This window comes from Sinocyclocheilus anshuiensis, unplaced genomic scaffold (assembly GCF_001515605.1).
Source record: "Sinocyclocheilus anshuiensis isolate Anshui unplaced genomic scaffold, SAMN03320099.WGS_v1.1 scaffold396, whole genome shotgun sequence".
NCBI lineage: Eukaryota > Metazoa > Chordata > Actinopteri > Cypriniformes > Cyprinidae > Sinocyclocheilus > Sinocyclocheilus anshuiensis.
This window is the reverse complement of record NW_015558623.1, coordinates 454,392-472,535: the sequence shown is the minus strand read 5'-3', so window position 1 is coordinate 472,535 and position 18,144 is coordinate 454,392. Positions and strand designations below refer to the sequence as shown.

General features: G+C 36.8%; 2 protein-coding genes across 2 annotated transcripts; both read left to right on the top strand.

The window, feature by feature from the left end:
* The first annotated feature begins 7,598 nt into the window (after positions 1 to 7,598).
* LOC107680690 (GDH/6PGL endoplasmic bifunctional protein-like) lies at positions 7,599 to 10,967 on the top strand. Its single transcript, XM_016476699.1, has 3 exons — positions 7,599 to 7,652; positions 9,563 to 10,230; positions 10,953 to 10,967. The coding sequence occupies exons 2-3, from the start codon at positions 9,583 to 9,585 to the stop codon at positions 10,965 to 10,967; spliced, it is 663 nt and encodes a 220-aa protein (XP_016332185.1). The 5' UTR covers positions 7,599 to 7,652; positions 9,563 to 9,582.
* LOC107680711 (GDH/6PGL endoplasmic bifunctional protein-like) lies at positions 10,928 to 15,512 on the top strand. Its single transcript, XM_016476738.1, has 4 exons — positions 10,928 to 11,671; positions 12,030 to 12,147; positions 12,251 to 12,520; positions 12,873 to 15,512. The coding sequence occupies exons 1-4, from the start codon at positions 11,024 to 11,026 to the stop codon at positions 14,210 to 14,212; spliced, it is 2,376 nt and encodes a 791-aa protein (XP_016332224.1). The 5' UTR covers positions 10,928 to 11,023; the 3' UTR covers positions 14,213 to 15,512.
* Positions 15,513 to 18,144: the final 2,632 nt, after the last annotated feature.

Sequence of the window (18,144 nt, the reverse complement as noted above, 5' to 3'; positions counted from 1 at the left end):
CCTCTCCTTTGAAGCTAATATCCAGGTATTTCTTTTGCAGACTGCAATTAGTTTCATATTTTAATGCGGTTCACCACGAATTTCAGTAGGCTTAAACGATAAAAAAAAATGTTAGTAATGGTTATTAACAGTGACTGAAAATGATTTTAAGATTGTTTTAATTGTACTTTACAAATCACATTTGTCTAACGCAAAATAGTTGCAGTTGTCAGGAAGATGGAGTTTTATATAATGCTTTTATGGATTTGTAAAGATTTTTTTCAACACCGGGTAAAGTGGAAAATGTTTTAAAGCATAAACTGCAACTAAAGCTATTGGTTGTGGTATATAGGGCATACTAAAGCACACTTAAAATATTTGGCAAACCAACCATCACTATTTTATTCCCATGACAAGTTAAAGAAGGGGTCAAGTGGGCTTGCCTCAATTAATGAATAACTACTAATGAGTTAAAGGAGTATGAATATGTAGATGGTGAAATATGACAAACAAAAGCATCGCAAGGCAATGCAAAGGAATGCTTGAGTCAAGTCTCCTTTGTGCAGCAGTCTGTCAGAGTTCCTTGACCTGGGAGTCAAACACAAGCTGACTTCTTCTCAAGAGCTTTGGAGGCTGCCTGCATTGTGAGAGCAGCTATAAATATTCATTAGACAGACAATGAATGAAATACCTCAGCTTTAATTCTAGACAAACTCAAGCAGGGATTTATGTGGCAGGGCTCTGAACAAAATCCAGACTCAGAGAGTTTTTACTGGCATTAATATTAAGACTAGACTTAAACCCTGATATATCAGTTAAATGTCCCCAACGCATTTTACATTCTAGTCTCCAATACGTTTAAATGCACTGCAAAAATGTTAATAAAACAAAGATTATTGGAGTATTTTTTACAGGAAAATATTATTTCAGTCATTTTATTTCTTCAGTGTGTTACTTGCTGTTTCTTTGTAATTATTTGTGAAATTTACTAGCAGTTTCTGAATGAAAATTGTTTCACCACCAAATATTGCTTTTCATTGTATGTCCGCAAAACTAGGCCTATGCCAAGTATAAAAATCCAGAAAGAACTATATGTGCAAACAAAATTCACATATGTCAGAGCAACAAGCAGACCCCTCATTCCAAAGCCCTTTCTAAGAGATGATTCAAGAAAGGAATATTCTCAGTCAGCTGATTTTAGGGTTGTGTTCACACATGATGTGTCTGCCAAACATGGCTGGCAGAGCCCTAGGTTAAAACAGCTAACCAACTAAACCAAAATTATTATTAAGGCATAAGACACTACAGGCAAAAACACTGATTTTTCATGTAATGGTCAGTTTTGAGATTTTGGGCTATTTGGCTTGTCATAACATGTTGTTTCAAACTACTGGAAAGAAAACATCCAAAATATACCTTAAGTGTTCATTTTATAGCATTTTATCTATTTGCATCTAATTACAACTATCTTTAAAGGCCAAAATGAGCATTTTTTTCCCCCCTCATGCACTAAGCCACAAATCTCCACTTCAGTAGCACTTACAAACATTACAGTTTTATTCCCATATATATTCTGAAGGTTTTTACATCAGGGTTTGATCAAAGATTATTTTATTTTATTTACTTACTTACTTATTTCTGGCTGTTGACAGTATTTTCTGATTTATGAGAGAGAAAAATATATCCAAAATCCTCTCAGTAAAAACCTTTGAGTCTCATATGTCAGCAAAATGAAACAAGAATTTTGAACCTGGCTTCATCCATAGTGCAGATTTCTGTTTTGGAAATGTATGCAAATTAGTGCATATTTAATTAAGAAGTGCCACATTTGCATATTTAAACAACATTTCAGAAAACTTGTAATACAAAAGATGTTTTTCTTAATGTAATCAGTCAACATGAGGAGATATCTATTAGGTTCCTGTTAGGTTAGGTTATCTATTATTCAAATGCAAGAAAATACTTAGTTATGCAATTAAATACAATACAATTACTGCAAATTAGAATGCTACTTCTCCCTATTAAAGAATACATGCCTCTACAAAGGTCACTAAAATCTAGCACGCCCATAAACTCCCATATCAACTAGTTAAAAGTCCAAAAAAAGTGCAGGCTGAAAAAATGGCAAGCAGTTGGTCACAAACGCCAAACTGAACGTGATCTGCTTATTAATAATATTCTTTTGTGTATATGTGAGAGTATATTTATTTGTGTGTAACATTTATTAATGGTTCAATAAAGTAATCCTTTGTTTTTCATGCCAGCTTCTATGAATGTTGAGTACGACTCTTAATTTTTGGAGCAAGTCCTCGGCCACACAAAATGGATGATTAATGACTTCGCTCTGTTTGGTGTTTAAGCACAAGACACTTATGTTCAGAGGGACATTTGTCTTCAACAAATGAGGAGCTAGAGCCATTGAGATGCCCTCACAATGCCGAGCTCCCTTTTCATTCAAGGGCCATGTGTGTTGCAGGAGGCCTGAATTATCTGCTGCACTCCCATCAACCCCCCTTCACCTCTCCACCCTGTTCCACACAACTGCCAATACAAAGCACTTCACGCCAGGAGGTTGGCCCGTTACTCCGGGGCTCATGGATCTGCAGTGGGACCACTGCTGCAGGGTCATTCAACTCTTCCACCCCTCAACTTCTTCTTGTCACCCTCGTCACCACCTCTCGCCAAAAAACGCAAATACAGAGGCGGCTTTCCATTGTAGGCTGCGTCGAGACTGTCTGCCCTTCAAAAGCTTTGTTAACGCTCCCGATCCTACACTGATTCCTTTACTGGGGGTGAAGGGAGTGCTGCTGCGGGATATGTGCCAGTGACATATGGCAAGTTGTTAACACATTATTAATGCAAAATTAACAGAATTAAAAAGTGAGTCATAAATGGAATTTAGATTTAAAGTGACTACAATGTATTTAGTCAATTAAGCCGTAATTAAAAACGAATGAATGTCATTGCATAAGATTACAAAACATCAAAGCAAGTGGCATTTCATTTATATAAAGCTAATGCAAGAACATTTTGTAAGCACAATTATATTTATTTCACAACAAGAGACTTTTGTTAAATTATAAAACAATGTCAACACTGTTCAAAAATAAGACCATAATTATTTGGGACACTATCTGCTTGGCAAACATTAATGGAATATCTATGTGATGTATTACATCTGTGGTTAGTCTGCTATAGGATATTTGTGTGAACAAATAAAACTGATTTCATACATCCACTTGGTTTAAAATAATGAGAAAAGTTAAATTAAATGAATGTTTTTATGCATCAACGACGCATTAAATTGATCAGAAGTGACAGTAAAAACTTTTACACTGTTATGAAAGATTTATATTTCAAATAAATGCTGTTCTTTAGAACTTTCCAATCATCTAAGAATCCTGAAAAAATATATCACCGCTTCCTCAAAAATATATAGCTGCACAACTGCTATATCAGCAAATCGGCATATTATAATGATTTCTGAAAGATCATGTGACACTAAAGACTGGCGTAATGATGCTGAAAATTCAGCCATTACAGAAATAATTTTCATTTTAAAATATAATAAAATAGAAAACAGTTAAATTGTACTAATATTTAAAAATATTAATTTTATATAATATTGTAATATATATATATATATATATATATAATTCAATTAAATGCACACACATATACAGTATATTTAACTTGATTAATAACTTTAATTACAAAAAAAAATATTATTTTAAGATGAAAAATGAAAATGAAGCCAGAGTGATATGAAAGACATGCTATTTGGGAATTCAATTACTTGTAGCATTGGTCAGTTACGCAGTTAGCAGTCATTATACAGATATACAAGCAGTCAATATACAAATATATACATTACCACACCAGAATCGGGAATTCCAAAAAAACTAATGAAAAAATAAATAATTGCATAAAAAAAAAAATTCCACAAAACCATGCACTGAAGTATAATTGTGAAATATATGCTGAGGTTGTTTATGTACCAATTATTACATAAATATCGTCAGCATATATTTCACAAGTTCTCTTCTAAAGGAATGCTGTTTCTTTGATCCACCGCCTAACTAACAGCGTTCATTCACTTTCTTAATCTGGCAGTATTGAGCTCTTAAGTAGCAGGCAGATCTTTAAATTAGTCAGTGCTTAGACACAGGGATGATACATGTAATGTGTGTTGGTGAAGAGGCCCAATAAAGAGGATGGCACACATTCATATGCATGTGTTTGTGTGCTCAGCTTGATTGGAATGTTGTGCTGGAGGAAGAACAAAGGACTTCAGGAGAAACAAAGAACTTGAATATATAGGAAGGAAGGCAAGTGGCAGGGTGGCAGTGGGAAGGGGGTGATGGGAAGAACACGGATGGTTGTAAGAAGTGTGGGAGATCTTACACACAATGAGCCCCCTGGTGCCATAGCCACTCTTACCTCCAGCTCCCTTTAACACACACACACTCAAATCACACGTAGCCCCATTGGCTGCACGTTAAGACGGCAACAGCTGAGCTCCCTGATGTTTTCCTGCATGACACACATGCGCACACACTAGCAAACTTGCTACACCAGAGACACTTGTCACACAAACAGGAACTTCTGTCACTTAGTTTACAGTTTACATCTCACTTTGACCTTAACTGGTGATCTAGCTGGGAGGCCTACACTAGTGTGGTCCCAGCTGGGAGTACATGTGCATTTGGGTATAAAATCTCTCATGCATCTGGCAACCAGTGCAATGCTCCTCGCTGTTCTGAATGGAATGGAAAAACAACCACCTTCATGAAAAGACCATACAACTGGTTGATGCAAGTTAGTGTAACTCCAACATATTACATACATTTAATGATGAAAATATTTCAGACACTTGTCCAAAGTATAAGACTTGTAGTGGTACTTTTAAACAATTTTGCAATTCTGGAAAGAAGTACAGAGTATGATTAATAAAATCAATAATGTCTTTATCTCTTGAAACAAAAACGGTGGTATTTCAAATATACCCTTGTAAACTCAGATTGAAAAGAAAGCAATTAACATACATTTATAGATATGTCTAAGCACAAGCAAAAGTCTTATTGCTCTTCAGTAAAGAAGAAGAAGAAAAAACCTGAGGCACCAAATATATGGAGATGGTTTAATGGCACTGGAGAAAATAGCACATATTTAAAATGGATATTAGGCTTTTAAAGAAAATTGAATTACGTTTTGGGGGATTTTTGAAAACTGTTGTAGGAGATATGTATGATGGGTTTTGATTTTTGGGGCACTGATGAGCTTTTATTTTCATTTTAGTTTTAGTTCAAGCATTAGTAATTCAGTTCTGTTTTTCTTATTATTATTTTTAATAGGTCTGTGTGGCTTTATAAGTTTATTTTATTTCACAACGTTTCAGTTTTAGATAACTGTAACAATGATTGATGTGACCCAAGAAAATAATAATTTGTCTTGTGCTAGGAAGGCCTTATATGTGAATATATGTTATGTTATGTCTTTTGTCTAAAAACCAATACAAATCTTAAAAATAAAATATTACCAAGAAATGCTAAGAAGTTGTTCATTCCTTTATTAATTTCTCTGACATGTAGCAACATTTGCAGACATGCTAAACACGTATCTGCAGGAAATGTTTTGGATTCAAACAGTGATGAGTGACTCTAAGCATTCAAACAATAATAGCCGTAGGAAATTACATTATATGATGGAACAGATCCTGCAATGGGCCGCTAACATCAATACAATGCTTTTGATTATACTGAAGTGTGTGTAACCTAAATTTATATAATGTTTGAGTCACTATAGCATCACCAAGTAGAACTGCAACAATAATAGCTATGTTCGGAATATCATGCTAACATACTACTCTTACTATTTCTGCAATTTTGCACACCATGCAGATTATCAATACGCATAGAATACTGTATCCCACAGTGCACTGCACATGACTTGACTTATTTCCTGTGTAACAACTTACAACAACTGGAAGTAACAGTAACTGCAATCTATTTTCTCACTTATTGTTTGAGCATACTGAGACATTTTTACACTAAAATAAATAAATCAATAAAAACCTCACAACTAGACACTCACAAGTGTTTTCTACTAACACAGTTTGCTATTAGAGAACATTATACTGAAAGCTTGCGTAGCATGCTTCACTTACATTTTTTTTAAACAGTCCGTATAGAGTGCACACTGCGCAGTATTTAGCAAGCTAGTATTCATTCCGAACAATAGACTGTTTTCAAACAGCTTTCCTAAACACTCCCCATCTGCCATTGGTTGAATGCACCTACCCCAAACTCACACCATTAGCATGTGCTATGTTAGGCTGCTAGGGATCAAGGGGTCAAGGTTTGACTGGTTAACATAGCCTCATTAGCCTCTGGTAGTAGATGTGGTCTACACCATCTGGCTTCAAAGAATATCTTTCTCTTTTGACGGGCATCCACAAATGTCAGCGTATTCTGACAAAATACATTTTTTGAATGCTTATATAGATTAGAAGCATTCATTATAGAATAACAGACAGTTGACTGATTTTTTTGTAGTGCTTTTAAAATGTACTAATGATGCTTACGAGAAGGTTTAAAGGGGTCATATGATGCTGCTGAAAAGAACATTATTTTGTGATAAAGAATATCTCTTTGGATTTGAGACTTTAGTCTTTGCAACTTTACAGATCTTCTTTATGCACCAAGAGCTTGTAACACTCCAAAGAGAAAGGAAAAATTGAAATCGCATCATATGACCCCTTTAAAGCAGATTCAGAAAGCTTGGGTTGAATCAGGGAATGACTTTACATGTTTCCTGAGGTGAATGGTTCTTGTTTGAATACTCTTTGCCTAAGACTCATTCGCTCTCTAAAGAAAAAAGGAAATGTGCAAGAGAGGAATACACACACATGTACTCAAAGATAAGATTGTTTTAAAGATCACACTGATGAAAACGAATTGCTCAATATGTTGTGAAATCAAGTGTAAGAAGGCCTAAACTCCTTTAGGTACTCTTGTGGTTTTGAAAAACTTTTGATATGTCTTTTAATGTAGTTATAGCCTTCTATTCTACTGCAGCATAACATTTTTTTTTTTATGTTATACCTTGACAAGGGGAATCTGTTCACTGAAAGCCACGTTTGGAGTAATTCATTCAGCACCTATTGGCAAATATCGCCCTCCTCTGGGCAACACACGATCTGCATAACAGTGGATTTACATTTTCGATACAAATTCTGGATAATTAAGGAATAAATAATTATATTATAAATAATAAATAAATATTTTCCAAGCAAAACTGCAGACAACCTACCTGACTTCTCAACACGGACTTTAAACTGGTACTGTCAAAGAATGCAATTAATTTAATTGTTTGTTTCACAGCACACGCACGTTTTTAAATCTCCCCTCTCAGGGAGATTTAAATATCTCTGTTATGATATTTACACTTACATAATGTGTGTTTTAATATCTCCTTAAGCACTTCACGGGTTTATAAGTCCCCGTGTTATCAGTCAACATATTTTTAAAAATCTCGAATGATATTTACTCAAACCATAATATTACCCAGCGTCACGATCACGTGACCATCTACTGGAAACGCTTGTTTGTAGTGTTACCATCCGCCAGTCTACTCCGCTGGAGCTGACACGATACTGTCCAGAGGTGAATCAGGTATGTCCTCACAGTCTCTCCCTGTCAAATTCATCTTTGTCCTTATGTATGTGTCACTCAGCCTTCAGTTGTTTTATGTACATTACAGTTTAAAATGTTATATTTTTATTTGCCTGCCTGTGTCAGTTAGCTATAACAGGTGCTGCTGTCAGAATCTGATTAAGTAACTTACTTTGTGATGATGATAGTGTACTCACCTCCGCCTCTAATACAGTGCATTCTCATATTTTAAAATGTAATAAACGTACTTCGCATCAGAAACCGATATATGGTCACATTTAATTGGATTGTATTATTAATTCACACATTTTAAATAAATTATTTTGGTGCCCCCATCATATATTATACTGGATAAAATAGCCCTTAATGAGGTTAAGTGACATGATTTTGATGTCATTGTGTAAATAATAAAGTTATAATTAATCAAATGTAATAATGTGTATTTTGTTCAAAATATAATATGAACAGGAGGAATGACCTGAGTATGTGCTGAATTACATTCTGTGCAGCAACTGTTTATTTAACTGTATTGCATCCTGTTATGCTCATTTTTTTGTCTTGATTGTTTCAAGGAATTTTTGTATTTATTTTAAGTCTAGATAGTGCCTCTGTGTTTAACAATTTGCAACACCCAAATGTGCAAACAGTGCTTGCTCTGTCTGAGGCGCATTAGGGTTGCATGTACTCTGTCATCTTTGGCCTTTACACAAGCTCAACATGAGTTATCGTGAAATTAGACTCGTCCTGGTTGACTGTTTTCTGTTAGATATGTCAGAATGATTCCTGCAATTCTCAACTCTAACATAAACTATTGTCACTTTATATATTGGTTCCTCTCTGTTTGGCCAAGTTGTGTGACCTTTCACTTCATTCAGGTCTTTTACCGTAAATGTAGTCTGTTTGTTCTGGGGCTGTTGGCTTAACCTTGATTCTAAAGGGGGAATAATCAGTGGGAGATTACATTTGCATTTCCGTGGTTCTTGCTTTTTTTGTCATTATTCCCAATCAGTCCAGGTACAGTATGTCAGTAGAATATGTGACCCTCCACTTAACTTGGGCTTACCATAGACCTTTGGCCCTCATACTCTATGCATTACAATAAAACTATTAATGGTAAAGATCCACACACATAATGAACTCAAATTATCAGGATTTTATTGTGCTGAGTGATTTTAAAATAAGAAAGAAAAGTAAAGAAAAATATGTTCATGGACTTTGGTAAGTTCAAACATTAAAAGGCACCATGACTTGCAGACATGACTCGTTATTACTGGTTCTAACGGTTTTTGTGTTGAAACATCACATAGTGATTATGCAGTGTTGTAATGCTTGATACGTTGTACCTGACCGAAACACTGAATTACATGTAGCCTTCATTTAGGTTTATTTACTTTTATACATTAAATATATTGGATATTTTATGGATATTTTATGTATAAGCATACACACATACACACACACACACACACACACACATATATATATATATATATATATATATATTAGTATTTTGTAAAAGTGAATAAAATTTTGGTGTAAACGTAATTTATTTTATAATTATAAAAATAATTATCTTTTCCCACTTTCATTTATAATCCAGCTGCAATTCTTAATAGTTCTGAAGTGTTTATTTAGGGACTAAAGTCTTATCTTGTTGCAGTGCTGAAATGTTTGCAAAAGGTGTTCATTTTATACTGAGTTATAGATGGGGAAATAAAGCCATCAATAAGCCAGTGAGGCAAACTTCATAATCCAGCTTCTGAATGCATTCCAGTCAATTCAGTGCCTTGGTTATTCATGCTTAACAAATCATAGTTTTCATGGTTTGGTTTTCTGTTTTTTTTGTGAACTCTTTTCAGAATTTGCATCAATAGATTTTTCAAACATCCTAAAATCTTTCCTTTTTAAAGGGAGGGCATTTGATATTACAATGCTGTGGATAAGATGGGAGCTGCTGCTAATGGCCAGCATATGCTGGCAGAGGGGCCACACAGATAATCATGAGGCTACGAAGAGTCTTGGGCATGTGACTGTGGTAGTTGTGGGTGGAACAGGTGACTTGGCCAGGAAGTACCTGTGGCAAGGCTTTTTCCAGCTCTATGCTGACCAGGTAGGCAAAGGACACACCTTCTCATTTTACGGTGGGGGACTTTCGCCGACCGAGAAGGGGACGCCGCTGCTGTTTGGGATCTTGAAGGAGCTGGCTTGCCCTCCGGAGCTCTCTGTGGAGCGTTGTGATTTGGTCAAAGACCAGTTCCTGCATCTGTCCAAGTATCACCAGCTGAAGACTACTGAGGACTACGAGAAGCTCAGCCAGCAGATCAAACAGCAGCTAGAACAGGAGGGTATGGTCGAAGCAGGGAGGCTCTTCTACCTGTCTGTTCCAGCTTTCGCATATGCAGACATTGCAGAGAAGATCAACAAGACCTGCCGCCCCCCATCTGACGCATGGCTCAGGGTGGTACTGGAGAAGCCATTTGGTCACGACCTTTACAGTGCTCAGGCCCTTTACAAAAAATTGTCAGACCAGCTGAAAGAAAAGGAGATGTACAGGATTGACCACTATTTAGGGAAGCAGGTACAATGTTATTTCATTAACATACACTATTGTTCAAAAGTTTGGCATTGACAAGATTTTTGTTTTTGAAAAAAGTCTCTCACCAAAGCTCAATTTATTTGATCAAAATACAGTAAAAACCACTAATATTATGAAACACTGAATTTTTGATGAATGAAGAGTGCAAAAGAACATCATTTGCTTGAAATAGAAATCTTTTGTAACATATCCTTGTTTATCTTTTATGAATCAAGTATTGATTTCTTTCAAAGAAAAAAAAATCTTACTAACCCCAAACTCTTGAATGGTAGTGTACTTTCACATCATACACACACACACACACACACACACACACACACATATATATATATATATATATATATATATTAGTATTTTGTAAAAGTGAATAAAATTTTGGTGTAAACGTAATTTATTTTATAATTATAAAAATAATTATCTTTTCCCACTTTCATTTATAATCCAGCTGCAATTCTTAATAGTTCTGAAGTGTTTATTTAGGGACTAAAGTCTTATCTTGTTGCAGTGCTGAAATGTTTGCAAAAGGTGTTCATTTTATACTGAGTTATAGATGGGGAAATAAAGCCATCAATAAGCCAGTGAGGCAAACTTCATAATCCAGCTTCTGAATGCATTCCAGTCAATTCAGTGCCTTGGTTATTCATGCTTAACAAATCATAGTTTTCATGGTTTGGTTTTCTGTTTTTTTTGTGAACTCTTTTCAGAATTTGCATCAATAGATTTTTCAAACATCCTAAAATCTTTCCTTTTTAAAGGGAGGGCATTTGATATTACAATGCTGTGGATAAGATGGGAGCTGCTGCTAATGGCCAGCATATGCTGGCAGAGGGGCCACACAGATAATCATGAGGCTACGAAGAGTCTTGGGCATGTGACTGTGGTAGTTGTGGGTGGAACAGGTGACTTGGCCAGGAAGTACCTGTGGCAAGGCTTTTTCCAGCTCTATGCTGACCAGGTAGGCAAAGGACACACCTTCTCATTTTACGGTGGGGGACTTTCGCCGACCGAGAAGGGGACGCCGCTGCTGTTTGGGATCTTGAAGGAGCTGGCTTGCCCTCCGGAGCTCTCTGTGGAGCGTTGTGATTTGGTCAAAGACCAGTTCCTGCATCTGTCCAAGTATCACCAGCTGAAGACTACTGAGGACTACGAGAAGCTCAGCCAGCAGATCAAACAGCAGCTAGAACAGGAGGGTATGGTCGAAGCAGGGAGGCTCTTCTACCTGTCTGTTCCAGCTTTCGCATATGCAGACATTGCAGAGAAGATCAACAACACCTGCCGCCCCCCATCTGACGCATGGCTGAGGGTGGTACTGGAGAAACCATTTGGTCACGACCTTTATAGTGCTCAGGCCCTTGACAAAAAACTGTCAGGCCAGCTGAAAGAAGAGGAGATGTACAGGATTGACCACTATTTAGGGAAGCAGGTACAATGTTATTTTATTAACATAAACTATTGTTCCAAAGTTTAGTGTTGACAAGATTTTATGTTTTTTGAAAGAAGTGCTCACCAAAGCTCAATTTATTCAGTCAAAATACAGTAAAAAAAAAACATAATATTGTGAAACAGTGAATTTTTGATGAATGAAGAGTGCAAAAGAACATCATTTGCTTGAAATAGAAATCTTTTGTAACATATCCTTGTTTATCTTTTATGAATCAAGTATTGATTTCTTTCAAAGAAAAAAAAATCTTACTAACCCCAAACTCTTGAATGGTAGTGTACTTTCACATAAATAACTGGATCTACATGAGCTTTAAAAATACTTTTTTTCTGTCCCAAAGGTTGTCTCTAAAATTCTGCCATTTAGGAAAGAGAATAAGAAACTTCTAGACCCTATCTGGAACAAGCACCATATTGAAAGAATAGAAATTGTATTGAAGGAAACCCTGGATGCCAAAGGTACTGTTTAGTTGCTTATAAATGCAAGTTATCAAAAAGTTACTTTCTCCATTTATCTTCTCAGTAATTACTTTGGCACTTATTATCTATCATTCGTTTACAGGGCGGATTCAGTTTTATGATCAATATGGCGTCATCAGAGATGTGCTCCAGAACCACCTCACAGAGGTCATGACCCTTATGTTGATGAACCTTCCTGCAAACCTATCCAACAGCAAGGAGATACTACAAAACAAGCTTAATTTCTTGGCTTCCCTTCAACACGTAGATAACAGTAATGCGGTAGTAGGTCAGTACCAAGCTTACAATGAAGAGGTTCAGGAAGAGCTAAATAAAACAAAGGACTACTTCAGCTTGACCCCCACATTTGCTGGTGAGTGGAAGAGCTTTGTGGCTACATCATTCAGTATGTTTACATGCGCACAAGAAAAACACTTATAAGCTGTTTAAGGTGCAAAGGTGGCATTCATATTTACCTGCACACTCAAAAACCTGTCAGGATGCCTCTTATGCATTTACTTGACCACATGAATCTCTTAATCCATTTAAAGGTGAAAGAAAAATGGTGTTCACATTTACATAATCTTTCAGAATGCTGCTTTCTGTGAAAATCCTGGAATAAACTGTTTTCCTAAGTGCATGTAAACATAATCATTGATTCATAGCAGTGTGACTGTGGAAAATCACTCTAGCCTTGCTTGCGTTGACTATAATTGTCTTTACAGGTGTGGTCGTTCATGTTGACAATGCACAATACGAGGGTATCCCCATATTTATGACCTCAGGCAAGGCACTTGATGAACGGGTTTCTTATGCACGTGTACTTTTCAAAAGCGATGTATTTTGTGTCCAGGATCCCAACAATGTTCAGTGCAAATCCAAACAGATCATATTCTATCTGGGTCACGGTACCCTCCAGTACCCTGCGATTCTTTTGAGCAAGAACCTGTTCAAGCCCAAACTGGCGAGCAGCGGTGACTGGAAAGAGGTCACCGAATACAAAGACGTGAACGTGCTGGGTTTACCACTCAGTGACTATTACATTCAGTCACCGGTCACACCCAGAGAGGCTTATTGTGAGCTGATCTCACACGTCTTCTTTGGACGCAAGGATAGCTTTATTAGTGCCGAAGGACTCCTTGCTTCCTGGGAGTTTTGGACTCCCCTCCTTGAAGGTCTGAGTCGGGTCTTTCCACGGGTGTATCCAGGTGGCGTAGCCAATGGTAACCTGTTAAACTTTCAGCTGCAGGGCCATCAGGTCGCCTTTAGCCATGAAGCTGTGGTCAACGTGATCAAACCTGGTGCCGAGGACAACTTCCAAGTGATGCAAGGGAAGTACCGTAGCTCTGAAATGGTATCTGCCTGGGCACAGGAACTGGTGGAGCGCTTGGCTTCTGATCTTCTCTTGGCTGCTGAGGAGGCCATTCATGAAGAAGGTCAGTTTCACCTGGCGTTGTCTGGTGGCTCCAGCCCGGTGGCACTGCTCCGTGCACTGGCCCTGAACCTCTACACCTTTCCGTGGCGCAACACTCACATATGGCAAGTGGACGAGCGCTGTGTGCCACATACAGAATCAGGCTCCAACTTCCGGTCCATTCACGATCTCCTGCTTCAGCATATCCGCATACCCTACTTCAACATCCACCCCATGCCTGTGCATCTTACCCAACGGTTATGTGTGGAAGAGGACGGTGGTCCAACATTATATGAGAAGGAAATCAAGAAACATGTCAATGGCTCCAGCTTCCACTACATCCTGATTGGCGTAGGCCAGGACGGCCACACTGCCTCACTATTTCAGGACACCAAGTTGGAAAACGACGAGGAACGTTTGGTAATTCTGACAGAAAGCCCCATTAAACCTCACCAGAGGATGAGTCTTACATTTACAGCCATCAACAGGGCTCGAAGGGTAGGTGTTTTAATTATGGGCAAGAGCAAGCATGAACTTGTCAGTCAACTCAGCCGAATTAAGGGCGAATCATCCAAGTATCCCATCACCAAAGTACAGCCGAAGAGCGGTACTCTTATATGGTACATTGACTATGATGCATTGCTAGGATAAATGGCCTAAAGACCAGTACAAATCGGTCAGTGAAGCCACCCACTAGGGCTTATAGCTCAAATTAAATGCTGTATTGAGAATGATTGAGGAGTATAAATTGAAGTTTAATTTTCACACCAGTTGAGGTGTGATATGTGTGAGAGTTATTTTAATGCTGTGATAAGGACTTTGCAGTTTGATTGTGCTATGGAATCATTGCATTATAAACGACTTCAAATCTCAGGAACTCTAGTAGCTTACAATAACTTTTTTCAAGTAATCAATCTTATAATAGTGCTGAAATCCTTATTTTACAAGATCCAACAGTTTAGAAGCAATGAAGAAGATACGTATGAAAAGTTTTATTTTTATTAAACACTTTTTCTACTTTTTTTTTGTGACCAAGCAGTGATCAGATAAAACATGTATTTGAATGCTCTGTAATTTACTTTTTTTACTTTTTATATAGCTGCAATTATTCATCAGACACAAACCTCAGGTTAAGAAATCCTAATAAAGCATGTACACAAAACTTGCCTATTACCTAAGATGGCATATCCAGTGTTTTTAGGACGGAACAAATGTTTCAAGTTTAGACGGATTTGAGTTTCTATTGTTGGCCTTACTTGATAAAACCATTCCAGAACTGTTGACAATGTATTAGTGTCAAAGACTGTTGTCATACCTCAGAAAACAAAGGTTCATTATGTGTCGAGCAGTTGAAAAGGCACAACACCTTACAATAGTTTTATATCTAAACATGAATACCTTCGTAAAGTCTGTTTTTATACTGTGTTGTTTAACATCTAAGAAGTGCATGTTAGTCAGCATTGCATGCTTTATGAAACAAGGCAGGAGCTGTTTATGCACAGCTGGACAGCATTGTCTGATTTATAACCACCGATTTAACATTTTGTAGTGAAGCAGAACAACATTACATTCCACAGGGATCTAATCATCTAATGTGAAAATGTTAATAAAACATTACAATAAATGCACACACATTGAAGTCCTTATGTGTATTTACACAATTTTAAATAGATTCCTATGTTATTAAGGTGCCTATAAATACAAAAATGTTTAACATCATAGAGATCATATTGTGTATTTCAATGACGTTTGTGTCTTGCTGACTGGATTAACATATTCAAATCGACACTTTTAAATAAAGTGTCTTGCTTTTCCATTATATGTTTTAAAGAAATTTTGCTACGGTATTCAGCCGTATTACATGTTATCACGAACATCATTTCATATTTTGCAGTGCTTTTACTACATAGCAATAAAATATATTTTTGAAATCATCTGTGTTGTATTTTTTTCTCTTTTAAAATGTCTTGTATTCAGAAAATTCCAAATAGAACCCAAACGTGTGGAACTATAAACACAATGTAAAAAATCTAAGTACAATTTGTATGCATTCTGCGTACATTTCTCCTCCCTTGTATGCTAGTATTAGTGAAAACGTGTGTCATTAAATAGAATCTATCTTAACCTATGCCTCACAATTGTCTGAAAACCATGTAAATAATAGATGCCCCTGTATTGAGTGTCAGTAGAAGGCCGTATTGCAGCAGTGGCTCATTTTCAACCCCAGAGGCACGTATCTCTTAACCAATGAGGAAACAGTCTGTGAATCAGGCAAAGACCTCCTCTTACCAGAAAGAAAGCTGGGTAGAGACACAATGGTTATTTCTTCCTTTATATATATTTTTTTCTACTACACTTAATACTATGGAATGGAACTGACCAAAAAACAAGTATATCATCTTACCTGTTGAGAGTATGCAGGCCCAAGAGACTACCAAAGAAAAGATATACAATTCAGTGGTGGTCTTCGCCTGAGAAAAATAAAAAGTGATATATATAACCTTTTTTTTTTTTTTGCACATAAAATCATAATACCATATTTCACACTTACACACTGAGGTGCAGACAGGGTAAGAATGACTGTACAAAGTCCCTGCATAAATGCGAACAGCCCAAATGAGTGAAAAGCTACCCTGATGCTCTTGGGAACTGGGTCCGTGAGTGTAAGTGCTACAGCCAAACCTTCAATGGGGCGAGAAGGGTTGATAATTAGTATTTCAAATTAGAAAGCAGAAAAACATGCAACACAAGCCATTTATAAATATCAAAATCAGATTACCTGTTGCTATAAAAGAGAACACAATGAAGGCTATAAGATTGTTCAACAGTGGCTTTTCACAATAGCGAGAAGATTTGGGCCTGTGAAAACATTACTGCAGAATATTAGGCATATCACATCACATGATAACACGTATGCGCATATGAATGTATTTATTTTATATAAAAAGAGATCAGCTTTTTTTTTATCTGCAAACCATTATAGGTCGCTTACCTTGACAAAACATAAAACTGTGGTGCCAGGAAAAGCACCGCAAAGATGAAAAGAACAATCTGACTGCCAGAAAGAAACAATATTGACAATTTTGATTTTAACATTTTTATGTTATACATGTCTGTACACACACACACACACACACACACACACACCCCTTACAATTTTAACCTTTGATCTCTTGGAAGCCACCTGCTGGTCTGAAAAGCTGCATGAACTAAGAAGTGGTGAAGCATTGTGCCGTTTCTGTCACTTCAGATGATTCTATATACAGCAGAATACACTTTCATTAGCAAGATGTACAGCTATAATGAAAGAAAATTATTTATGCATCTTAAATGCGTCTTACTGAAACATTTTAAGTATTTACATAATGATGTAAGCCTGAGGGAAGACAATTCATAGAAGAATTACAGTACTTACCAGAAAGGTCTCAGGGCCAGTAGGAATAGCAGGTTTGTAGCTCTGGGGGAGAAGCAAGATCATCGGCTGGGTAATATCAAATGACACCCTCTAGTGGTTAGTCTCAGTATAGTTTTAGAGATTTTAATGACTTTTTCATTAACATATTTATTATTATTGCACTGTAATTCGAAACCCTTTTTTTTTCCAGAAAATAATGACTTTTGGTCATTTTGATTTTGGTCAGTTCATCACGGAAGACTTCATTTTATGGTGTCTTACTTTTATTTATTGTGAACCTTCACTGCCCACATTCACACCGGGTAAATGATGACTGAATTTTCAGTGTGAACTTAGAATAGATGAATTATAAAACCCATATGAGAACTAAATCCACCTCAATGTTGCCTCGAGACAACTTCTGAAGCATCTCCTAGAGGAGAGGGTCAAGAAAAGTTGCCTGCCTGTATGAGAGTTAAAGAAATCCCTCTGAACAAGCCTCTGAGATAGCTGCTGTGTCCTAGGAATCACCCCAAATTACTACACACAGACCTGCTATGAAATACAACACACCACATCTGCTTCTCTCATTTCCACACATGAACCTTTCAATTCCAGCTTCTAGGTTCAAAAGCTTCAGGATCAACAGGATCAAGCATGCCTGCAAACTACAGTGAAACCTGAGACATAGTGGACAATCCAAACTTTGAAGGTTACATGGTGGCTCTTGGTGAATATGTCATTCATTGCATTTCTCAGGGTTTTCATATTTTATATATTAGGTATTTTACATGCATATGCATAGTAGGCATTTTATTTTTTATATTTTAATTCATATATATTTTCATATTTATTTATTTTAGTTGTTATTTCATTTATTTTTTTTAATAAGGGAAAATGGTATTGTAAATGTATTTACAAAGAATATGGGTTTAACCTTGTGCAATGTAATATATGTAATACAGGAATTGATTTCGCCACCCAAAAGATGGCGAGGATGCTAAAGCCGCAGAAAGTTTTTGAGCAAGACGGAGACTCTTTCACCATTAAAACCTTTACAACTTTCTGAAACTACTCCTGTTCATTCAAAATCGGTGAAGAGTTTGAGGAAATCACCAAAGGACTGGACAACAGAAAATACCAAGTGGAAAACACACACACACACACACACACACACACACACACACAC

Coding starts and splice junctions, on each gene's coding strand:
- LOC107680690 (XM_016476699.1), top strand. CDS start 9,583: ATGCTGTGGATAAGATGGGAGCTGCTGCTAATGGCCAGCATATGCTGG.
- LOC107680711 (XM_016476738.1), top strand. CDS start 11,024: ATGCTGTGGATAAGATGGGAGCTGCTGCTAATGGCCAGCATATGCTGG. Junction 11,672..12,029: donor ACCACTATTTAGGGAAGCAG/GTACAATGTTAT, acceptor TCTGTCCCAAAG/GTTGTCTCTAAAATTCTGCC. Junction 12,521..12,872: donor CTTGACCCCCACATTTGCTG/GTGAGTGGAAGA, acceptor TTGTCTTTACAG/GTGTGGTCGTTCATGTTGAC.